At 35.6% G+C, this 27,756-nt stretch overlaps 1 protein-coding gene across 1 annotated transcript; it reads right to left on the bottom strand.

Moving 5' to 3' along the window:
- Window positions 1-385: 385 nt before the first annotated feature.
- Window positions 386-27,312, bottom strand: LOC144432876 (uncharacterized). The gene is made up of 4 exons (XM_078121172.1): window positions 27,065-27,312; window positions 7,779-7,902; window positions 5,399-5,626; window positions 386-1,484 (listed from the first exon to the last, which is right to left on the bottom strand). The coding sequence occupies exons 1-4, from the start codon at window positions 27,128-27,130 to the stop codon at window positions 1,096-1,098; spliced, it is 807 nt and encodes a 268-aa protein (XP_077977298.1). The 5' UTR covers window positions 27,131-27,312; the 3' UTR covers window positions 386-1,095.
- Window positions 27,313-27,756: the final 444 nt, after the last annotated feature.

The raw sequence follows: 27,756 nt of genomic DNA, 5'->3' as shown, positions 1-27,756 counted from the left end.
TAGAATGGTGACTATGGACATACCCCTAGAATGGTGACTAAGGACATACCCCTAGAATGGTCACTATGGACATACCCCTAGAATGGTGATTATGGACATACCCCTAGAATGGTGACTATTTGATGTATAGGAATACATTTTAATATTATAGTTGTATAAAAGCATTGTTGATATTAACCCTGCCGTTCATGTTTGTCAGTGTTTGTATGTATGTATGTATGTATGTATGTATGTATGTATGTATGTATGTATGTATGTATGTATGTATGTATGTATGTATGTATGTATGTATGTATGTATGTATGTATGTATGTATGTATGTATGTATGTTTGTTACTTTTGTGTTTTTCCGTAAACATAACTAATCAAGCCGCCTGAACCCCATGTGGCCACTCTATAAGAAAGATCGTGATTGGTTGGTTGGAGGTTGAACCAAAAGTAAAACTAACTAAATAAATGTCTGTGTCGAAACCAAACCATGATAAAACATAAACAATTTGAACACGTCCAGACCTGTCAAATTGATTGCAAATAGTGAAGAACTACCCCCTCAACTCCATAGTATTCACTCCACTCTCCATCATAAAAATGAAATATGTACACAGGTTGGTCTATATAGTCGGCCTTCCTATTCAATTATAGTTACAAATTAAGGAATTATTTACAGATTCCATTGACAAACATTATACATACATCACAATCATTTAGCCGTCTTCATGGTGTGTCAGCTACAGCCATATTGTAACGTTGTAACCATTAAAATTGTAAATTGTGCAAGACTTATGACGTCATCACAGTGTCGCATTTAATATTTATTATACACATAATATATCCATTGAATCGCTGAAATTGTACTTTAAGTTTACCGGAATCCACTTTTCATAGGTCATAGGTCACGAATCCACCTTAGGGTCATAGGTCACAGGTCTTTCAGTTATAAAGGTTGAAATAAAACAATCTCATTGTTCACACATTTGAAGAAACAGTTTACATTTGGTCATAACCATTAGGCAACACGTTTAGCGTTCAGTGTCAAGTTCAAGTGACGAAGGTAATACCGTCGACACACCCTCTAACCTCAGACCACTACAAGGTCTAACTGAGATCTCGTGCCAAGATTTCTCCCGAGTTCGTGATCCCTTCCACAATATCCTCTGTCTGTGCCTTAATATTGTTGACAAGTCTCCTGGCTATTTCACATTTGCGTAAGTTCATTTTTAGGAACTGTTTGGCTCGCAGTTTCTCCCACCAGCGTAAATTAAGTCTATCAATCATAATAAAGAACTGATGTTGGTCGTCAATCAGTTCTTGTAATGAAGCTGCCGCCCTTGGCGCTGTATCTAGGACCAATTGTACGGCTTGACTTAAACTACTAACTGTACGAATTAGATGATCAAGCAGCTGTGGAATCATTGACACGTCACCGAAGACACATAACTTGAATCCACCTTCTTCTTTGAATACAACGCATAGTTTGATATCCTCTGTAATCAAAAATATAGAAGTCATGGTTTCATATGATACGTATGCTTAAGTTTCTTTTCAAGTGTGATCTTACATTGATACGTCATCGGTACCATAGGGGCGCGTAGAATTTGTTAGATTGTTGTTTTCCTTGTCTACAGACTAAATATAACAACGTTTTGTCTTGAATATATCTCACCTACCTTTATGGAAAGAACACAGGGAGCGTATATTGATACGTTTCTAGTGGCAGGATTCGTGTGATATTTCCTTGAAATTAGGAAAACAACAATCTGAGCAATAATACGTATCCGTGTGATCGGTACTCCATCTTGCTATGCTATAAACGTAACTGAATGTCGGCAAGACTTGTCAATAATATTAAAGAAGAATTATAGAGCGCCTAATCTCTGCAAACAGAGTTTGAGGTGCAGAGGTAAATGGAAAGAAAAGTACTGTATGGTAAGAGGATATGTGGATTGACAGACACTGGATACTAGGCATATTGGAGAAGGCTGAGACTAATGTTTAAAAGAGATAGGCCTTGAGGGAATGGTGGGAGGATGTAAGAGACTTGGAGTGACGGACATTGAAAGGAAGATTGTTCCATAATGTAGGGCCAATGTGAGAGAAAGATCTCTCGCCAAAAGTCTTTGTAAAAACCCTAGGAAGACAAAGAAGGCGAGAATCTGAGGAAAAGCGGAGTTGTCTCTGTGGAGCCTATTGATGAAGAAGATCAGAGAGGTATTGTGGTCCAGAACCCACAACTGAATTGAAGCAGATAGATGAAACTTTGTAGTGAATACGAGAACTAATAGGTTACCAGTGAAGTTGTTGCAAGAGGGGTTGAACATTCTGACCCCAGCCTCAGCGAGTGAGCATGTTAATTTTGCCATTGTCTAAGGAGGAATGTCATTTACTATTTTCAAGAGAGCAGTTTCAGTACTGTGGCGTGGTGTGTAAGCAGACTGAAGAGGGTTCAAGAGATTGTGTGAAGTGAGGTGGTCATTTAATTGTGAGAGAATTATTCTTTCAAATACTTTAGACAGAAATGAAAGACAGGACAATAGTGTTTAGTTGATTTGGGCCAAGAGATGATATTTTCAGGAGTGGTTTAACGAGAGATAGAGGGGAAAGTACCAGATGAAAGGGAATGATTGGTAACTTGTGTGATATATGGTAACAAAAAAGTGTCTATATTCTATAATTATTAATAATTTAAAGTATTAGCAAATTGGTTGCCATGGCATCGATATAACATGTTTTGCAGTACTATTCTCTACAATCTCACCATCAACAGGTTTACAATTACTGACAACCATACCCTGAAAGCAATATACGACATGTGCCAGTCTTCTTTCACATTAATTCCTATCAATGTTGCACACGTCTTTATTTGTATTATGTATAAAACGTGGGTAGACGTGGTGAAAGTAATTAAACAAGTAAATGTACAGTATGGTAATAGGTGTACTATGAATGTATATACGGTTATACATATATACTTACTTTAGCGAGTTTTACGTCACTATACGAAAAGTCAAATTTACCCACCTTTACCCAACCTTTACCCTAGGTGAGACGCACCTAACCACCATCTCTGTCCAGGGGTAGTACGAGACGAAGTACCACTTTTGACTGTCTACAACCCCCAGGTGAGAGATCACCGTGGGTAAATTAAGACAAAGGTGGTACTTCGTCTCATACTACCCACATTTACACATCCTCTGCCCAAGATTTACCCCGGTGGAAAGATAATGGTCAAATATGACTTTTCGTATAGTGTACGGTTATACATATATACTTACTATAGCGAGTTTTACAGTTATACATATATACTTACTATAGCGAGTTTTACAGTTATACATATATACATACTGCAGCGAGTTTTACAGTTATACATATATACCTACTGCAGCGAGTTTTACAGTTATACATATATACCTACTGCAGCGAGTTTTACAGTTATACATATATACTTACTGCAGCGAGTTTTACAGTTATACATATATACCTACTGCAGCCAGTTTTACAGTTATACATATATACTTACTGTAGCGAGTTTTACAGTTATACATATATACTTACTTTAGCGAGTTTTACAGTTATACATATATACCTACTGCAGCGAGTTTTACAGTTATACATATATACTTACTGTAGCGAGTTTTACAGTTATACATATATACTTACTTTAGCGAGTTTTACAGTTATACATATATACCTACTGCAGCGAGTTTTACAGTTATACATATATACTTACTGTAGCGAGTTTTACAGTTATACATATATACTTACTTTAGCGAGTTTTACAGTTATACATATATACCTACTGCAGCGAGTTTTACAGTTATACATATATACTTACTGTAGCAGGTTTTACAGTTATACATATATACCTACTGCAGCGAGTTTTACAGTTATACATATATACCTACTGCAGCGAGTTTTACAGTTATACATATATACCTACTGCAGCGAGTTTTACAGTTATACATATATACCTACTGCAGCGAGTTTTACAGTTATACATATATACCTACTGCAGCGAGTTTTACAGTTATACATATATACCTACTGCAGCGAGTTTTACAGTTATACATATATACCTACTGCAGCGAGTTTTACAGTTATACATATATACCTACTGCAGCGAGTTTTACAGTTATACATATATACTTACTGTAGCGAGTTTTACAGTTATACATATATACTTACTGTAGTGAGTTTTACAGTTATACATATATACTTACTGTAGCCAGTTTTACAGTTATACATATATACCTACTGCAGCGAGTTTTACAGTTATACATATATACTTACTGTAGCGAGTTTTACAGTTATACATATATACTTACTGTAGCGAGTTTTACAGTTATACATATATACCTACTGCAGCCAGTTTTACAGTTATACATATATACCTACTGTAGCAGGTTTTACAGTTATACATATATACTTACTGTAGCGAGTTTTACAGTTATACATATATACTTACTGCAGCGAGTTTTACAGTTATACATATATACTTACTGTAGCAGGTTTTACAGTTATACATATATACCTACTGTAGCGAGTTTTAGTTATACATATATACTTACTGCAGCGAGTTTTACAGTTATACATATATACTTACTATAGCGAGTTTTACAGTTATACATATATACTTACTATAGCGAGTTTTACAGTTATACATATATACTTACTGTAGCGAGTTTTACAGTTATACATATATACTTACTATAGCGAGTTTTACAGTTATACATATATACTTACTATAGCGAGTTTTACAGTTATACATATATACTTACTGTAGCCAGTTTTACAGTTATACATATATACTTATTACAGCGAGTTTTACAGTTATATATATATATACTTACTATAGCGAGTTTTACAGTTATACATATATACTTACTGTAGCGAGTTTTACAGTACATATATACTTACTTTAGCGAGTTTTACAGTTATACATATATACTTACTATAGCGAGTTTTACAGTACATATATACTTACTGTAGCCAGTTTTACAGTTATACATATATACTTACTATAGCGAGTTTTACAGTTATACATATATACTTACTGTAGCGAGTTTTACAGTTATACATATATACTTACTATAGCGAGTTTTACAGTTATACATATATACTTACTATAGCGAGTTTTACAGTTATACATATATACTTACTGTAGCCAGTTTTACAGTTATACATATAATACTTATTACAGCGAGTTTTACAGTTATATATATATATACTTACTATAGCGAGTTTTACAGTTATACATATATACTTACTGTAGCGAGTTTTACAGTACATATGTACTTACTACAGCGAGTTTTACAGTTATACATATATACTTACTATAGCGAGTTTTACAGTACATATATACTTACTGTAGCCAGTTTTACAGTTATACATATATACTTACTATAGCGAGTTTTACAGTGTTCAAAGCAGGTTTCAAAGGCATCATCTATGGTATATCCTACAAGATGCTTGAAGGTTTTCTCAGCTTCCTTCATAATACGATAACTTTCTAACAGTGAATTATACGGCTGTATCGATTCCAGGAACACTTTGTCTATCGCTAAAATCTGTATATCTCTGAGCTCTAAATCATCAATGTGCAGTGCTGAAGCGATCTTGAACTTCCTCCCTGAAAAGAAACACAGTGTTTAGCTTGATACTGTTTTGTACATAGGGATGTCGTCTTACAACAGTGAAAGTTGCAATAATATGTAAATGATGTAATATATAATATAATAAAATAAAAACTATCGGCACCATTATTGAAGTCAATCTGTTTTGTCGTATGACACCAAGGGAGCCTTCAGTAATTACAGGGGGCGTGGAAAATTAGGCCAGGCTGTTGCGTGAAATGTGACCCTCCCCCTATTCCCTAGTGCTAAAAAGTGGCCCTCCCTCAATTTCCTTTTTCGAAAATATGACCCTCCCTCTGTTGAAATATTTAGATAACATGATTTAAATGCTGTCAGACATGTAAAAGGACAATAGTCCCAGAATCGGTTGTTTAAAGGAATTACCTACTCACCTAATCTGGTCGCTGGAATAGGTCATTTGGGACATACAGTAATCAAAAAGAGTATTGAGAATTATACTTTAAGAAAATTGATTAGACACGTAACAAGAAGAACCATGCACACTTTCAGACTATTACTGGCAATCGATCGCTTTTCTAGTTACCCATGTTATCTCTTCATGAATTCAGCCAAGTGTACTTACTTACTTACTTATTTGTTGTTGTTGTTGTTGTTGTTGTTGTTGTTGTTGTTGTTGTTGTTGTATGGTGTTTGTGTGTGTGTGTGTTTGTTTGTTTGTTTGTTTGTTTGTTTGTTTGTTTTGGTCTGTATGTATGTATGTATGTATGTATGTATGTATGTATGTATGTATGAATGACTGACTGACTATATATTTCTGACTGACTACGTGTGTTTGTCTGTCTGTCTCTCTGCCTGTGTCTGTGTCTGTGTCTGTGTCTGTTTCTCTCCTCTCCCCTCCTCTCTCTGTCTCTCCCTCCCTCCCTCCCCCTCCCCCTCTGTCTGTCTGTCTGTCTGTCTGTCTGTCTGTCTGTCTCTCTCTCTCTCTCTCTCTCTCTCTCTCTCTCTCTCTCTCTCTCTCTCTCTCTCTCTCTCTCTCTCTCTCTCTAATTATTGCTGTTACCAGATTATATCGTAAAGTTGATATGACGTGACGGATAACACCACAACAAATGTTATGTATGTCAATATGATGTGGTATTTCAAAGGCATTATTTCTTGTGTAATACGATGATGATTAATTTGTCCATACACCTACAATCTAGTGTAATGTAATGATGGCTAATTTGTCCATACACCTACAATCTAGTGTAATGTAATGATGGCTAATTTGTCCATACACCTACAATCTAGTGTAATGTAATGATGGCTAATTTGTCCATACACCTACAATCTAGTGTAATGTAATGATGGCTAATTTGTTCATACACCTACAATCTAGTGTAATGTAATGATGACTAATACACCTACAATCTAGTGTAATGTAATGATGGCTAATTTGTCCATACACCTACAATCTAGTGTAATGTAATGATGGCTAATTTGTCCATACACCTACAATCTAGTGTAATGTAATGATGGCTAATTTGTCCATACACCTACAATCTAGTGTAATGTAATGATGGCTAATTTGTCCATACACCTACAATCTAGTGTAATGTAATGATGGCTAATTTGTCCATACACCTACAATCTAGTGTAATGTAATGATGGCTAATTTGTCCATACACCTACAATCTAGTGTAATGTAATGATGGCTAATTTGTCCATACACCTACAATCTAGTGTAATGTAATGATGGCTAATTTGTCCATACACCTACAATCTAGTGTAATGTACTGATGGCTAATTTGTCCACACACCTACAATCTAGTGTAATGTAATGATGGCTAATTTGTCCATACACCTACAATCTAGTGTAATGTAATGATGGCTAATTTGTCCATACACCTACAATCTAGTGTAATGTAATGATGGCTAATTTGTCCATACACCTACAATCTAGTGTAATGTAATGATGGCTAATTTGTCCATACACCTACAATCTAGTGTAATGTAATGATGGCTAATTTGTCCATACACCTACAATCTAGTGTAATGTAATGATGGCTAATTTGTCCATACACCTACAATCTAGTGTAATGTAATGATGGCTAATTTGTCCATACACCTACAATCTAGTGTTATCAGCCTTCATGTATATCAGATTTATTTTGCTAAACTCAGGATAGAAAGTAGCTAGTACCTTACCCCGAGCATTACTTCTTGTTTCCTTTTGTAGTTCTTCTTCACCAGGCGTAACAGGTGTTGTAGGCTCTGATGGTGTGTACGTAGGATGTCTAGCATGCCCTATCAATTGGTCATCCTCTCTTTGCTGAATGAATGAATGATGAAATATACATTTATACTTTAAGTATATAGAGAATGGGACTACTTGCATAAACTTTACAAGGTATATTCACCATTTATAACATGTTATATTTGTGTGTGTGTGTGTGTGTGTGTGTGTGTGTGTGTGTGTGTGTGTGTGTGTGTGTGTGTGTGTGTTTTACAGGAACCATAAAGCCGCCATCGTTAAACTTCAAGATACTGCAATAACTAAAATAAAACAACTAGGAAATCGCTGATGTGTAAATTGCTATAAATGAAAAAGGACATTTTGTTAGAAAGTAAATCTCGGACAAACAAACTAACCATTAGACTGGAATAAAAAATGTACATGTTTTACTTATTGTGAACATGACGGGATTTTTAAATTTTAAATTGACTGAAATCAGTGACGTAAATATGAAACGTACAATAACGATGTTTATCTTTACTGAATCATAAACACGTTTGAAGGAGTCCATGACCAGTGATTCCATGTAGTATCCATAGAAAGCCTATGTTGTATCACACGGTCTAGCAACCCGATTTGCCTAACAAATTGACAATTAACATTTTGGCCAAAAAACGAACGAAATATTTATCAAATTGTAGAAAACTGACAATATAATGATGGCAAAATGCAGGTTTCTATAAATGAGGTGCATATATACATGGTGACAAACTCAGCCTGATAAAGACATTGATTTCAATTAAAATAGAAGTCAAAGATAATGTTTTATTTCCTTGAAGCCTTAAGGTCAAATACACACATGCCGAATAGCACAGACTCCTCGGAAATCAGATTTAATAAGCACTGACTCTCCTTAATGCCTAGATCTCACACTTTAAGCCATAAAGCCTTACGTACATTAGTTAATCTAATTCGTGTTCTTTGAGGTAAATTCTGACAACAAAATTGAAATCTGAACGTCCATTCAGGACTTCTTAGAACGGTAATGTTCGTGGACACCCTACTAAGTGCTAGACTAAAGTCACTGCGCGCACTCAATGACTTTGTCGAGTTAAAGTGTTCCATTAACCAAGTTTATACGACAGAGTTTAAAACCAATTTGTAAGAGTGACCATGAAACAATGAGGCAATCACATCTAATTATAAGACAATCCGTCAATTCAACAATTGACCTTGCAATCTACGTCACCATCGTATGCCTATTTTGGAACAATAGGTAATTCAGTCTAACTTGCAAGTTATTAAAGACAGAATTACCTCAATTGTAATGAATTGAATTAACCCCCCCCCCACACACACACACACACACGCGCGCGCGCGCGCGAACATACGCATACACAACAACAAACTACACACAGAACAAAAAGCACAAATACATACATACATGCATACATACATACATACATACATACACATTACATACATACATACATACATACATATATACATACACATACATGCACGCACGCACGCACGCACGCACGCACACACACACATATATACATACATACATACATACATACATGCATACATATATACATACATACACATAAATACATGCATACATGCACGCACGCACGCACACACACACACACACACACATACATACATACATACATACATACATACATACATACATGCAGGATTAGTCCATCTCACCCTTGCTAGACTAGATTAAGATAAAGTACACACTGTCTCACCCCTTGCCAGGCTAGGTGATGATAATACTGAGATAAAAGTGTACACATTCGGATGGGGATACACACAGCATGCAGTGTTCACGGCGAAACAAATAAGCCATGCACAATTCACAAGCCCTGATAGGGCTGAACAACGAGACGTGTCTTAAAGTGTAGCTCATATGAACATCTGTGTAAAATCCGTTTCTTTTGAATGGAAACAGTAGTGCCCTCCTTCCTTAAACCCTTACTGCACAGTCACTACTCCATTCGTGGTGCAGTAGTGTGATTTATTTTTAATACTACTCGCCACAGCTGTTTTTCTCCGTAAAGTTCTCCTCGTAATTTTGGCAAACCTTTCACACCTTTTAAACCCCACTTTGTCTTACACTTTCCATACTGATAAGACTTCAGCAGCAACACAGACAAGGAGTTGGTTATACCATGGATGTATTAGGTCTCCCTATGGGTCTATGGTTATACCCCGCTACACAATCTTTACTATTAGCTCCGGTAGAGGACTGCTAATCCTGTACATGTCAAAACACTAAGTCAACATTTTGACAGCTAAAGGGTATACCAGTGATTGACAGGAGTTTAACTATCAGTAGCCAATAAGGAACTGGTCATATCTTTCGCTAAGGAAAGTTATGTCATTGAAGTTTGCAATGCTTGACCAACAAATAAGATTACTCTAAAACAGTAGTGTGTGATATGATGACCACTTGGAAAACTATGATAATAGGATAAGAGAGTCGCGGGCGATAGTCTTCACTTTTACACAATAGAAAATCTCGTTATTTACATCAACAAGCTTTCAGGTGTCTGACATTCATAGTCAAGGTGAAAGCGACGCGTTCCACACCAAACAACCAAGGTTCCAGGAATTTAGAAATACAAGTCGATGTAATTAGTGTTCTACAGGATTCACTAAAAGCCAGAAATGTAAGCAAAGTAGGATACAAGATGGTCATATACCTAACTTAGAAGAGTTGTCAAAATTATGGTCGTCGGAGCTATGTTCTTTGTGGAAGTGAGGGAACTGCGAGATCACGGGAATTGATATGGAAATCCCTACCATCCATAATGAAAACTAAGATACAACTCTGTAATACCCCTAACCACGATAGCATGGAAGTATAGCCCACGCAATACCCCTAACCAATTGCAAGATCAATAACTTTTTGCTGTCCCTAAATAATTGGTCAACATAACACACTTTTACCGTACACCATTGGCTGCAACAGATTATCTCCACGATAGCATGGAAGTATAGCCCGAGATACAATGTAAAACTATCAGAGGCAATTTACATTAGTCTAGAGGCTAGCCATCCTCTGGAGTTGTCTTCCAAATTATTTATCAATATATAGCTCCAAATGATAGCCTGTAGACTAGATTTACATTCATGACATGTTTGAGAATAAAGGGTTGTTGTAATCTAGTTTCCTATACCGTATACGTGTTGCGATCACTACAATTAATCATTTCCGAGTGTTACGATCGTAGATGCATTAGGTTATCATTTGATTAAGACTCCTTTTTGCCAGACCAACTTAGTAAGAACGATACAAGTTCATTTCTCAATGTACTCAACTCTATGTTGATGAAATTATAGTTTAGGCATAAACCCTCCATGTTGAGGGTCTATGGTTTACGTTATCGTTTGCTGGCGTTACTTACATTATGTACTTAGTGTAATTAGTGTCAAGAGGTAACATGGTGAAAAAACACGCCTATATGTTATAATCCTTCTTATTAGATGTACAAACAGCTTACAGCCGTCTTCGGAATGACAAATACGTCTACGCCCTTATTTGTCACTCTGAAGCGGGTTGTAACCTTTATTTATATACATACACTGATTTTGTTGTGTAAAGTCAACAACTCGGACAACTTGCAATGTATGCCTATAAAGTATTCCAACTTATGAAATAAAAAAGAACAATTTGATTTAATTTCTATTATTCCCTTTCATGTACGACATGCAGTCTTTCTGGTTTTTATGTATTATGTATTTTGAGCAAATGAAATCATCGACTACTAAATATTAAATACTAAAATATGATTCTTTATTAATATTTTGTTTTCAAGTTAGGCCTAAAAACATTGTTTGATTCCGGTTACCCGACCCCACCTAGTTTTTCACTGCCGACCCTAAACTTTTTTTTCGTATTCGAAAAAAAATGCTAAAATCGCGAAAATTGTGAAGTCTCGCGAGAAATAGTGGATGCGGAAACTAACATCGAGACATAAACATGTTAAGTCTCCGCATCCACTAGACAATATACTAGTAAAAGTGTTCTTCCTTTCAAACTGTAATGGTTGTACATCTGTTGGGAAGAAACCAATAACACAGAGACCATATGGAAATGAATGGAAAACATAACTATCTGAACTAGACACACATGAAGAAAAATATGTACCTACATGTACCCCACTGGTGACCTATTCTAAAATTGAACGTAATCGGAAGAACACAGTTTTAGGTCTAACAAAAAATATATTACATTATTGACAATGTAATAAAGCAGTGTTTATGGTGATACAAACATGACATGGAGAAAATACGAACCACAGTAACTGTTCGTAGTAAGGACAAACTATCTCCTTAAACATTAGGGGAGAAACACAACCATACTAAAATAAAACACATTAGAACTTGATATCTATAAACTTGTCATTTTTACACATACGGGAAATGGTCATGGTTCGTCTGCAGACATATCACATAGAAGGAAGAATAAATACACTCTCTGTTGAATAGGCATGTCAAAATCGATATTCTGGTGAAGTGACGTGAAAGCTGATACAAAAGCGGAAATAAACTTTATTTGTTTTATTTCAATGACTAAAATAAAGAGAACACATTACACATCGGAACGATGTACACATACAACTGGTGATAGGGCAACGTTTGACATTCACAGAGATATTCAAAATGACTTGCTGGTCTAGAGATGACGTGTAGTGTACTCTCGTTACTCCTGATTATTACGATTGTCGTTGATTGTCATTTAAGAAAAAAGAAAACCAGTCCTAAGTTGAAATGTCAAAAATTTATAATAATGAAATATTGTATAACTCTTGACCTTTCCTGAGTATATCAAAATTGTCACACTGTAACGACTTTGACCTGAAGAAGTCAATTTACTCGGAATTAGCAAGTATTGGTGAATGTCCTCATATTTCAATTATAGACAGCATGGTGATGATAGACTGCATGGTGATAGACTGCATGGTGACGATCGACTGCATGGTGATAGACTGCATGGTGATGGACTGCATGGTGATAGACTGTATGTATGTATGTATGTATGTATGTACGTACGTACGTACGTACGTACGTACGTATGTATGTATGTATGTATGTATGTATGTATGTATGTATGTATGTATGTATGTATGTCGGTCTGTCTCTGTATGTATGTATGTATGTATGTATGTATGTATGTATGTATGTATGTATGTATGTATGTATGTATGTATGTATGTATGTGTGTGTGTGTGTGTGTGTATGTATGTATGTATGTATGTATGTGTGTGTGTATGTATGTATGTATGTATGTATGTATGTATGTATGTACATGTATGTATGTATGTATGTATGCATACAATTACATAAAACACACAAACACACACACACACTCACACACACACACACACACACACACAAACACAGCTTCAGCGCCATGTGTATTGCCTTTGAACCTCTGAACCTTTGTTCAATTGTGCTAAAAAATACTCATAAATAACTTATACATTTTCTGTGTATAAACTTTTACAGGGTAAATCATTATATTGAAAAAAAGAAGATAACCATTTCATGCACAATGGCAAGAACACCATATTTCCATTGGGCAATGTGGGTATACTTAATTTAAATACTTCACAATTACAACTGTTCTACTTTTTAGATACGTATTGAAAACAACTTTAGTTCCAATGCCGGTTTGTGTTGCTCAGCTTGTCAACAATGCAAGTATAAATGTGAACATTTTTATTGTTGGAAGGAATAGTTCCAGAAATAATTTAACTATCAACATTTTTGCTCGGTATACTTTGACTGATATATAAGTTTAACTTCTATTTCCAGTATAAGGTGATTTCGCAAACACAAACCAAACTGTAGATGACTTCCAACCCCATGCCAACATAAAATGCTGTATGCTTCAAACAATTACATGATGAAATTTCTATATCCTGTTTTGCAGAGAAATATATTGTCAGCATAAGTGTTGTCAAAAACTACATTGAATATCTGAAAAATCTGGAGAGAGTAAAAATCATTAGATCCAAACATCGGGAAGAGCAACTGAAAAAAAAGAGTAACAAGAAATGTAATGACTATGACTGGTTGAAGTTGTTCTTGAGTGGAACTCTTGAAAAACTGAAAGTGAAAGAGTTAGATAAATATCTTGATGAGCATAAATTACCAAAACAGAGAAAATTAAAAAGAGAAAAATTATACATAATATCCCCTCACATAGTAGGAACACCAGAATTTAGATCTAGAAAAATGACTGCAAAATTAATGAAATTAAAATTAATATCATGGACATGAATGAAACAGATAGTGACCCTGAGACTGAAAGCGACACTTCTGTAATGCATGTTCTAGGCAGTGATGGCGACAATTGTGATACTGATAGCTCAGGAAATTCATGTACTGATGATAACACTGATAGTGATTGTGATGAAACAAGTCTTGCACATCCTCGTGGACAAGTTACTTTGAGAAGTGCCAGAATTGCAGTTGATTTATGTTGCTTTAAATAATCATGATTTTTTTCCATGACCCCCCTCCCCTAGAAAATTGTGAAATTTTTGTTTAGCCCCCCCTAATTTTTCCTGAGAAAAATTGATGCCGTCCCCCCCCCCCCTGAAAATCCTCCGCCACCCCCCGGAAGTAAAATCTTACAGAGAATGGAATGTCCTACAGAACTGTAGATTTCAGGCAATAATTCCCATCATATTGTAAATTGTCGATATAACTTCCGTTCACCACCCCCGCTAGGTCGGGACTGGCATTTAGTTGCAATCAATCTTACTAGAGGAGTCAACCAACGTTGAAAGTTATACTTAAAGTGAACAGACACCCTAGTATCATAAGCCGACTTGCATGAGCAATGAATATGAAAACGTTATAAAACATCGGTTACAACCAGCAGAACAAATTCTTGTACATTTCGTACAAATTTTAATATTTGTAGTAAAAACAAATACACGAATTCTTCAAATTGAAATATGTCGCATGTAATAAAACAATAATAAACAGAAACAATACACGATGGGTTTACCCTGCAGTGTATATACACGATGGGTTTACCCTGCAGGTGTATAGAGTTGTTGAGGGACAACACGATGGGTTTACCCTGCAGTGCATAGAGTTGTTAAGGGACAACACGATGGATGTACCCTGCAGTGTATAGAGTTGTTGAGGGACAACACGATGGGTTTACCCTGCAGTGTATAGAGTTGTTAAGGGACAACACGATGGATGTACCCTGCAGTGTATAGAGTTGTTGAGGGACAACACGATGGGTTTACCCTGCAGTGTATAGAGTTGTTAAGGGACAACACGATGGATGTACCCTGCAGTGTATAGAGTTGTTGAGGGACAACACGATGGGTTTACCCTGCAGTGTATAGAGTTGTTGAGGGACAACACGATGGGTTTACCCTGCAGGTGTATAGAGTTGTTGAGGGACAACACGATGGGTTTACCCTGCAGGTGTATAGAGTTGTTGAGGGACAACACGATGGGTTTACCCTGCAGTGCATAGAGTTGTTAATGGACAACACGATGGGTTTACCCTGCAGTGTATAGAGTTGTTAATGGACAACACGATGGGTTTACCCTGCAGTGCATAGAGTTGTTAAGGGACAACACGATGGATGTACCCTGCAGTGTATAGAGTTGTTGAGGGACAACACGATGGGTTTACCCTGCAGTGTATAGAGTTGTTGAGGGACAACACGATGGATGTACCCTGCAGTGTATAGAATTGTACTATGTTAAGGGACAACACGATGGGTTTACCCTGCAGTGTATAGAGTTGTTAATGGACAACACGATGGGTTTACCCTGCAGTGTATAGAGTTGTTAAGGGACAACACGATGGGTTTACCCTGCAGTGTATAGAGTTGTTAATGGACAACACGATGGGTTTACCCTGCAGTGTATAGAGTTGTTGAGGGACAACACGATGGGTTTACCCTGCAGTGTATAGAGTTGTTAAGGGACAACACGATGGGTTTACTCTGCAGTGTATAGAGTTGTTAAGGGACAACACGATGGGTTTACCCTGCAGTGTATAGAGTTGTTAATGGACAACACGATGGGTTTACCCTGCAGGTGTATAGAGTTGTTGAGGGACAACACGATGGGTTTACCCTGCAGGTGTATAGAGTTGTTAATCGACAACACGATGGGTTTACCCTGCAGTGTATAGAGTTGTTGAGGGACAACACGATGGATGTACCCTGCAGTGTATAGAGTTGTTAAGTGACAACACGATGGGTTTACCCTGCAGTGTATAGAGTTGTTAAGGGACAACACGATGGGTTTACCCTGCTGTGTATAGAGTTGTTGAGGGACAACACGATGGGTTTACAATATATATTTACCATACCGCAATATTTGAAATCTGTCTTCCTACAGAGATTACATTACATTGTTACCCTATATTAAATATCGTGTCAGAAGATATTACAGCCCTTACGGAAATGGTCTATAGTATTCCTAAAAGATTATTCCTATAAGATCTTATAGGATTTTGTCCCCTTTCTTAAAGGAATACTTTACAAACTTTTAGGACAGTCCTATAGGAACGATCAGTCCTATAGAAATCCGAAAGGAATATTATAGGTCTTATAGGAATCCTATAAGAATACTATAGACCATTTCCGTAAGGGAGGAGTCAAATCTCTATATTACCACAACTTTAAATGTATGATAGACATGAAACTTTGTATATCGACTTCAAATCTCACACACGTGCCAATTTGAAGTAAAATTTACCATACTGGTATTTTTAAACGTACCCAGAATTAATTATGTCGGCATTACCATGTCAAACTTGAAGTATGTATACGTTACAGGCGCTGATATCTTGAACAGATATGTTTGTTGTGTTACATAGTGTTGTGTTGTGTTGTGTTGTGTTGTGTTGTGTTGTGTTGTGTCGTATCGTGTTGTGTCATCATGTTCTATTATGTTGTGTTGTGCAATGCACAAAACAACATTCACATTATAGTACATCGTATTACCGTTTAAAATGCCAAGACATATTTGCACGTACCTAATATACATTATTTTAATGTGTTTTGATAATTTTTAAAATAATTGTATTTACAATCTATACAATCTTAGTTTTCCCCCAAATTTACCATACAAATTAAGTATTTCGGCGAGATTCTATTCCAAATATACATTTTTTAAAAGATAAAGCGAGATTTGTGAAGGATGACTTTGGTAGTCAATCATTAGTCTGTGTTCTGTACTAAGCTATATATAAAGTATGTAATTTATATCAACTTCAACTAAGTACGCTGAGTACATTGTCATGTAAATGCCAGACAAATAATTAAACCAAAGGTTTATCGCGTTTAATATACGAGATTTTCGAGGAATATAGACAAATAGTTACAATATGCAATATAATATAATGTAAGGTAAACAAGAAATGTCACGAACGTAGTCTCGCGTGGACGTGAGAGTATAAAATATAACATTTACGAGAGTTTAAACACGTGAACAGAATGTGATATACTCCGTAGGTTTGTCTGTCTACGTCATTGTCGTCATGATAGCAATCAGCACGCAGTACCTTTAGCCACACTCCGATAAATTCACAAATTATAACCGATGCAGTACGAATTTGAAGGTTTCAGTAGACACAGTTAAATCGTACCTTTAGAAAGAAAGTTGAAAGTTCATCAGTGTATGTTTGTAATAGTTTGTGTAATTTGTTCTATTATTTTGAATCATGTACGTTAAAATGTCAGACCTATAGTGGTATCAGGTTAAATAGATGATTTCAATCATTTCCTGTGATTGTACCTTCCCGCAAAAAATAAGTTAAGGATTTTTATAGACATTTTTCTTATTTTGATATACTTTTAAAAACATTAGTTAAAATCAGTCAGTAGACGACATATTTCAGTTTCATGACCTGTAACCTCAGTCAGTACACGACATATTTCAGTTTCATGACCTTTAACCTCAGTCAGTACATGACATATTTCAGTTTCATGACCTTTAACCTCAGTCAGTACACGACATATTTCAGTTTCACGACCTTTAACCTCAGTCAGTACATGACATATTTCAGTTTCATGACCTTTAACCTCAGTCAGTACACGTCATATTTCAGTTTCATGACCTTTAACCTCAGTCAGTACATGACATATTTCAGTTTCCCCCAAGTGAAAGAAATACACAATCATACTTTTCATTTTATTTTGTTAAAATTATTTTCCTAATATGTGCACATTTCAAACCAAATTTAAAGTTTGAACCTGATTCATTAAAATGATAGAGAATTTTTCTGTAAAATACTCACGTTGGTGTTATTTTTATCTACCTAAAGGTGTGTAAAAAACGTTTCAGAAAATAATAGCTTTTATGCAATATAAGTTTGGATATAGAAATTGCCTTGAAGTAAAGATATCCAGGGCATTGGCTAGTATGCTTCACGTCTGTTTTCAGATTAATGTTAATGTTATGTCTGACTTCATTTTCTCTCACTTTATCATTCATTCTGCATTATGACTTTTACTCTGCCTAATCCATGAATTATGTCTTCAAATCCGTTTCGTTTTCTTGTTTTCAAGGAATTGAAATATCATGTGAGATGCCGATGTACTCATTCTGTGTTTAATGAGGTACTTTCAAATTAACTGCTACTGTTTTTGAAATATATGAACTTCCCTTCAGGCCAAGTAATTCGGTAAGAATTCCCGGGTGTTTTCCAAACGATGTGGGAAGCTGATAACTAGAAGTACGAGGCTATCGAACTATGAGTCTAGACAATTTATTCCTTTGAAAATATTTGACGGTTTGTAATAAGGACTAGCAATCATGGATAAGACCATCAATTAAATTGTATATGAATTGCAATTACAACTGTCAATCACACTCGTGAATACCAAACACAAGTCACGTGAATACCAAACACAAGACACATGAATACTAAACACAAGTCACGTGAATACTAAACACAAGTCACGTGAATACCAAACATAAGTAATTTTATAACACACAAAGAACTAGTAATTTTAGAAGTAAATCATGGTCACTACGAAACTTGATTTTAGCACTTTTTATTGATAATTTTCAAATAACCAATAGTCACATTTAGTGCAATCATCGTAAATTAATAGGATACAATATTGTACTGGTTATTACAAGATATCAGATATGGCATTGTACTGGTTATTATAAGTTGTCAGATATGGCATTGTATTGGTTATTATAAGTTGTCAGATATGGCATGGTATTGGTTATTATAAGTTGTCAGATATGGCATTGTACTGGTTATTATAAGTTGTCAGATATGGCATGGTATTGGTTATTACAGGATGTCAGATATGGCATTGTACTGGTTATTATAAGTTGTCAGATATGGCATTGTATTGGTTATTATAAGTTGTCAGATATGGCATTGTACTGGTTATTATAGTATGTAAGACATTGCATTGTATTGGTTATAATAGTATGTCAGATATGGCATTGTATTGGTTATTATAGTATGTAAGACATTGCATTGTATTGGTTATAATAGTATGTCAGATATGGCATTGTACTGGTTATTATAAGTTGTCAGATATGGCATTGTATTGGTTATTATAGTATGTCAGATATGGCATTGTATTGGTTATAATAGTATGTCAGATATGGCATTGTACTGGTTATAATAGTATGTAAGACATTGCATTGTATTGGTTATAATAGTATGTCAGATATGGCATTGTACTGGTTATTATAGTATGTAAGACATTGCATTGCATTGGTTATAATAGTATGTCAGATATGGAATTGTACTGGTTATAATAGTATGTCAGATATGGCATTGTACTGGTTATTATAGTATGTAAGACATTGCATTGTATTGGTTATAATAGTATGTCAGATATGGCATTGTACTGGTTATTATAGTATGTAAGACATTGCATTGTATTGGTTATAATAGTATGTCAGATATGGCATTGTACTGGTTATAATAGTATGTAAGACATTGCATTGTATTGGTTATAATAGTATGTCAGATATGGCATTGTACTGGTTATTATAGTATGTAAGACATTGCATTGTACTGGTTATTATAAGTTGTCAGATATGGCATTGTACTGTTTATTATAGTATGTAAGACATTGCATTGTATTGGTTATAATAGTATGTCAGATATGGCATTGTACTGGTTATAATAGTATGTAAGACATTGCATTGTATTGGTTATAATAGTATGTCAGATATGGCATTGTACTGGTTATTATAGTATGTAAGACATTGCATTGTACTGGTTATTATAAGTTGTCAGATATGGCATTGTACTGGTTATAATAGTATGTAAGACATTGCATTGTATTGGTTATTATAGTATGTCAGATATGGCATTGTATTGGTTATTATAGTATGTCAGATATGGCATTGTACTGGTTATAATAGTATGTAAGACATTGCATTGCATTGGTTATTATAGTATGTCAGATATGGCATTGTATTGGTTATAATAGTATGTCAGATATGGCATTGTATTGGTTATTATAGTATGTCAGATATGGCATTGTATTGGTTATTATAAGTTGTCAGATATGGCATTGTACTGGTTATAATAGTATGTAAGACATTGCATTGTATTGGTTATTATAGTATGTCAGATATGGCATTGTATTGGTTATTATAGTATGTAAGATATGGAATTGTACTGGTTATTATAGTATGTAAGACATTGCATTGCATTGGTTATTATAGTATGTAAGACATTGCATTGCATTGGTTATAATAGTATGTAAGACATTGCATTGCATTGGTTATTATAGTATGTAAGACATTGCATTGTACTGGTTATTATAGTATGTAAGACATTGCATTGTATTGGTTATTATAGTATGTAAGACATTGCATTGCATTGGTTATAATAGTATGTAAGACATTGCATTGTACTGTTTATTATAGTATGTAAGACATTGCATTGTACTGGTTATTATAAGTTGTCAGATATGGCATTGTACTGGTTATTATAGTATGTAAGACATTGCATTGTATTGGTTATAATAGTATGTCAGATATGGCATTGTACTGGTTATTATAGTATGTAAGACATTGCATTGTACTGGTTATTATAAGTTGTCAGATATGGCATTGTACTGGTTATTATAGTATGTAAGACATTGCATTGTATTGGTTATTATAGTATGTCAGATATGGCATTGTACTGGTTATTATAGTATGTAAGACATTGCATTGTATTGGTTATAATAGTATGTCAGATATGGCATTGTACTGGTTATTATAGTATGTAAGACATTGCATTGTATTGGTTATAATAGTATGTCAGATATGGCATTGTACTGGTTATTATAGTATGTAAGACATTGCATTGTACTGGTTATTATAAGTTGTCAGATATGGCATTGTACTGGTTATTATAGTATGTAAGACATTGCATTGTACTGGTTATAATAGTATGTCAGATATGGCATTGTACTGGTTATTATAGTATGTAAGACATTGCATTGCATTGGTTATAATAGTATGTCAGATATGGCATTGTACTGGTTATTATAGTATGTAAGACATTGCATTGCATTGGTTATAATAGTATGTCAGATATGGCATTGTACTGGTTATTATAGTATGTAAGACATTGCATTGCATTGGTTATAATAGCATGTCAGATATGGCATTGTACTGGTTATTATAGTATGTAAGATATGGAATTGTACTGGTTATTATAAGTTGTCAGATATGGCATTGTACTGGTTATTATAGTATGTAAGACATTGCATTGTATTGGTTATAATAGTATGTCAGATATGGCATTGTACTGGTTATAATAGTATGTAAGACATTGCATTGCATTGGTTATAATAGTATGTCAGATATGGCATTGTACTGGTTATTATAGTATGTAAGACATTGCATTGTATTGGTTATAATAGTATGTCAGATATGGCATTGTACTGGTTATAATAGTATGTAAGACATTGCATTGCATTGGTTATAATAGTATGTCAGATATGGCATTGTACTGGTTATTATAGTATGTAAGACATTGCATTGTATTGGTTATAATAGTATGTCAGATATGGCATTGTACTGGTTATTATAGTATGTCAGATATTGCATTGTATTGGTTATAATAGTATGTCAGATATGGCATTGTACTGGTTATTATAGTATGTCAGATATTGCATTGTATTGGTTATAATAGTATGTCAGATATGGCATTGTACTGGTTATAATAGTATGTAAGACATTGCATTGCATTGGTTATAATAGTATGTCAGATATGGCATTGTACTGGTTATTATAGTATGTAAGACATTGCATTGTATTGGTTATAATAGTATGTCAGATATGGCATTGTACTGGTTATTATAGTATGTCAGATATTGCATTGTATTGGTTATAATAGTATGTAAGATATGGCATTGTACTGGTTATTATAGTATGTAAGACATTGCATTGTATTGGTTATTATAGTATGTAAGACATTGCATTGTATTGGTTATAATAGTATGTCAGATATTGCATTGTATTGGTTATAATAGTATGTCAGATATGGCATTGTACTGGTTATAATAGTATGTAAGACATTGCATTGCATTGGTTATAATAGTATGTCAGATATGGCATTGTACTGGTTATTATAGTATGTAAGACATTGCATTGTATTGGTTATAATAGTATGTCAGATATGGCATTGTACTGGTTATTATAGTATGTCAGATATTGCATTGTATTGGTTATAATAGTATGTAAGATATGGCATTGTACTGGTTATTATAGTATGTAAGACATTGCATTGTATTGGTTATTATAGTATGTAAGACATTGCATTGTATTGGTTATAATAGTATGTCAGATATTGCATTGTATTGGTTATAATAGTATGTCAGATATGGCGTTGTATTGGTTATAATAGTATGTAAGACATTGCATTGCATTGGTTATAATAGTATGTAAGACATTGCATTGTACTGGTTATTACAAGATGTCAGATATGGCAGTGTATTGGTTATAATAGTATGTCAGATATTGCATTGTATTGGTTATAATAGTATGTCAGATATGGCATTGTACTGGTTATTACAAGATGTCAGATATGGCAGTGTATTGGTTATAATAGGATGTCAGATGCGGTATTGTATTGGTTATTAAAAGATGTCAGATATGGCATTATACTGGTTTAGATATGGCATTCAACTGGTTTAGATATGGCATTCAACTGGTTTAGATATGGCATTCAACTCAGCCATTTCCTTTGGTTCTGTTTGGCAATGTGCTTAATGAAAATAATTATATCTGTACTGTCGATTTTACAGCAGCCTACCTACAGTCTTACAAGATTTTTGTTAATATGTTTAATATTGAGATGTTTTCATTTCGTAAAGGTTGACATATTTCAATCAATCGTATTTCATTATATTTCTTAATTAGTTTCTAACATGTACCACCACTAGTAGTCAGGAGGTCCTGGGTTCGAGTCCCACTATAGACAGAGAATGTTTATATAGTTAAAATACCACATTGATAGGCATTTGTCCTTTCCTACTCTTACCACCACAGTGAGTAATTTGTGTTTGGATCTAATTGACTGAGCTGAAGGCCAGAACTCCCACAGACACAACTGACGATCGAGGTAAACATCTCGACTCCACCACATTATCTCCAATATCTTGCCACGCCGTCTCCCTTTACTACTGTTAGATCCGCTTCTCTCCTCACATCACAACTAACAATTAATTCAGTGCATTTCACTGATATGTTATGATATTACTTTACAATGGTGGCAGTGGTGGGATATGGTAGTAGTAGGATTTGGAATCGGTTGCAATGGTGACATCATGTCAAAATCACAAAAGAATGAACATTTACATAAAAAAGGAGTAAAAGTAAAATGTGAAACTCTCCTAATTTTCATTTTCTAAAATATGCTCCCCTGGGACCGATTTTTAAAAAGTGAGCTCCATTCCCTCGACCTTTCCCCTTGTAATTACTGAAGGCTCCCTTACATAGATAACTGTAGACAAACCGATATATACTGGTACAAGTTATACATAAGTAGTTTAAATGATATCCACGGGCCTTTCGTGTGTTAGTACCTAATATGTTACGGATATATATATATGATTTCGCACGTTTCTTCAGTATAGTATCGAAATCACTGTCTTGATGTCACGTGTTTTCACAGTTTTCCAGGCGGGGCGCATGTTGCGATGTTTTCTTATTGGACAGGGAAAGGCAGACAGTCCCATCAGTTGTGATTTATGAGGGTGGTGGATACCATGTGCTTGTGCTTGTATTGAGTGAACACTTCTAGACAGACCTACGAGCTGCACAGTTCACGGTCCTTGTACATCAATTTTTTATTTTCTATTTACCAACTTTTTCTGTTTTTGCACTAGGTTTAATAGTGTGCACGTTTTCCACGCATGTTCTGACGTTTTCTGGCAGTGACACATTTCTGTGTGTTTTTAGTTACAAGTAATGTAACATACCATTATGTATCACATTGGGGTCGTTCCCATCGCCATAGTCTATATATATATCTTTCGTATTGTTAATTTGTTTTAATTTGCGTTTTCATGGTACTGTGGTGAGGTCCAACACCACACCTTGAACCCGATCATGCATAAGCAAACGGACTACAGGTTTCAGAGATTTTTTCCAAATTTGTATGTTAAGGTTTTAACCTCTGTTTTTCCTGGCTGGCATGATAGGGTGTTGACGGGTTTGCTCTGTACCATATATATATTGAATTTCTTGTGATTCTTTCGTCATATAATCACGTGATCCATCCTCGGGGTTACTTTAGGATAAATTGTCCTCGTCTACGCATTCGGTGTTTATTGTATAATCTGATTTAGGAATAAAAATCACCAAATGTAAATTCGTCAACCCACTTTCCAGACATGAGATTAGTACGACATAGCTGACATAAGGCTGGGGTCAGAATTTGCGGCGGGGGAGGGGTGGGGGGGGGGGTGGCTGGGTAGAAATTATTTTGATTACATTTTTTTCACAGCGTCCCCTTCGCGCTCTCAAAAAAATTCATGCCCCCCCCCCCTGAAATGAACCCAAGAATTTTCGTAGCCCCCCCCCCCCACTTCCGCCGGCTACACGTTTTAATGTGTAATTATACAGTACCCCCCCCCCGCTCCACTTCAGAGATGTGTACAATATGGTACACTACATTAAACTAACAGTGGAAATCAACTTCATCGTCCATATATAACAATGAGAGATTTCTTTTTACAAATATATGTGGGTTTTGCGAAAAAGGGTCTCTCATTGGGTTGTAACCTATACTTGGAGATACTTAGCTAGCAGGGTTTTCTCTTTGTGATTCTGGGCAGAAACAGCATCCCCATGATAAGTAGTGGGGAGGGGGAGGGAGGGGTGTCCCTTTCCCACAGTAAGCACTTTTCTTAAAAATAAGGACATGTAAGAGACCATTAATGGCATAAAATTTCAAACCATACATATTATTGAAATATATAGAGTACTTGAAAATTGTCTTCAGTACCCCAATTTGACTGAAGGCTATATTACCTACACTTTAACTTATACAGAGATATTTTGGCAGACACACACATTCGCTTGGCTATTGACTGCCTCATAATTAAATATATGGCAGTAAAATGAGGTATACAATTTTGCAAAGTACAAGGTAAACGACTGCTCCTTGAATGTTCAAAAAGTCTCCACAGAGAAAGAGAGAGAGAGAGACTAGAGACAGAGAGAGACTAGAGACAGAATGACAGACTATAGAGAGACGGAGAGACAGACGGGCAGCCAGACAGACAAACAGAGGAAGGCATACACAAATGCATTCGCATGTTTGTCACCCACCTCATCACTGAATATAGGTTTTAGAAGGTATTGTGGCGAAGACGCGAGAAGTATTTTAATTTACTCGGTAAATGACCGCCCCTGAGATTTAATTCGGTTCAAATCATGAGCGAAATATTTCACACACCCCCCCTTTCAGACCATCAGAATTTCCATGGTACCCCCTTTGAACCCTCAATTTTTTTCATTGTCCCCCCCCCCCCAATTTCTCCCCCACCGTAAATTCTGACCCCAGCGTACGACATAAGATTTGAAATATAAGTATCAAGGCCTAATTCAATATTTTAGAGGCATTGAACATAATTTCCTTGCAAGACGTCACAGTTTGTCTGAAGCTTATTAACATACATCGTCATTCGTGAAATTATCACTTGAGATGTTGTTTATTTACTCGGTAAGAAGTGATAAATGCACTATTTGATTGAAGGTTACTGTAGTTGAAGGCCATCATTGCTGTTATCAACCTATGTACATGTCACGTGATAGCGTTAGATGTCTGAAGTGTAATGTCCAGTGTCGTGTTATACTTATTCCTTTATTACCGTACACTTCATTTCACTACGTCACCTGTCAACTAATAGAAATTACTTATCACGGATCAAGAAATCATCGTCTGTCGCAACGCCCTCTGTCGGGCATGTAGGGTCACTGTACAATGCGCTGAGCGTGCGTGATATATTACATTACCACATTCTGACTTTCTTAACGTAAATAGTGGTAAAAAAATGCAATTTGTCAAAATGCCTAACAACATATGTATAACTTCATTAGTTGAACTCTCACTCTCCGCATGGATTAATAAGCAATAATCACGTGACAGTGTCCTCTGGGACGGAACACAATATGAAACAGACAAATATATGCACTGGACATAAACAGAATATCTGATTTCCCTTGCTGTTCTTATTAATCAACGATGATATTGACACGAACTGTATTCTATCTTACCTCGACAGTGAACACAACATTAACACATCTACAACTATAGCACATTATTCTTGCGATGTTTCATGTTTGATACACGTATACGAAATGAGGCGAGATTACGATAACACATTTTTAGGCTGAATGTGGCACAGGCATAAAATAAGACAGCGTACGTTCAATCGTACATTTCAAACACATAATGTAGATCACAATATTCCTCTTTTAAATCGTTGGCTGTCTGAAAACCTGACATCATATCGTAGCAACACTAGATAAGTCATTTGTCAAGGCAGCTTAATTGCCAAGGCTTGTTGTACTAATAGCCACCAGTACGCTCTCTAGCAAACAGAATATCAATTAGATATGTTGTATCGAGGCGTACATTGAAGCGACTGTAATTAACACGGTGAATGAATGGATATTTTGTATGAGTAAAATCGCTGCCACATTTGATAGGGTAAGGCACGGTAGATTGGAATATGCAGGATGAGATAAAGGGTTTTCTTACCGTAGAATCTCTAAAAGGATGCGGCGCCCCAATACAGCATAGGATCCTAGATAGAAGCTTACCCATCTTAACACATAGGCCACTAGCGGTGATTTCTAATCGTCATTTACAAGGCAATAGCTAATTAGGTTGTGTAGGTGAATCGCCCCTACATCGTGTCAGCATCTACATATTTCAAAATCACCAAACAAGTGGGCTGACAGAAAAATCAACCGTAGCCACCTTCGCATCTAACCCTAGTCAGGATTTCCTGCTCTATTGTGCGCAACACTATTTGCGCATCTGCTGTTTCATGCGGAATCCGGAGCAGAGGATGTTTATAGATGTCTGTTCATTTGTCTTTTAGTATGAAACGAATGTTGTATAGTAAATAGACTGTTTGAGACAAGTCGGTGTCGTGACAAGACTGGAGAATGACGGTTGTTATGAAGGAATGTTGAACGCCTTGTCTGCTGCAGTATATGCCTCTGACGTCAACACCCTGTGTCGATCACCCGTAACTGACGTAATGAACTCCGCCAACGAGATTCGCAATTTCATCGTCCACTCTTGTGAAATCGACATTATTTAACATCAATTACATTTTACTAAATAAGCCCATCTTTCCATATGTCTGGAAATCACCTAATTCATGGATGTTTGATACTTGGCTTTCATCAATAACATTCATAGCGTCTGACATCCACATAAAT

The sequence above is a fragment of the Glandiceps talaboti genome, chromosome 3 (assembly GCF_964340395.1).
Source record: "Glandiceps talaboti chromosome 3, keGlaTala1.1, whole genome shotgun sequence".
In the NCBI taxonomy this organism is placed as follows: Eukaryota; Metazoa; Hemichordata; class Enteropneusta; family Spengelidae; genus Glandiceps; species Glandiceps talaboti.
The sequence above is the reverse complement of the archived record's forward strand: the minus strand, read 5'-3'. Positions and strand labels throughout refer to the sequence as shown.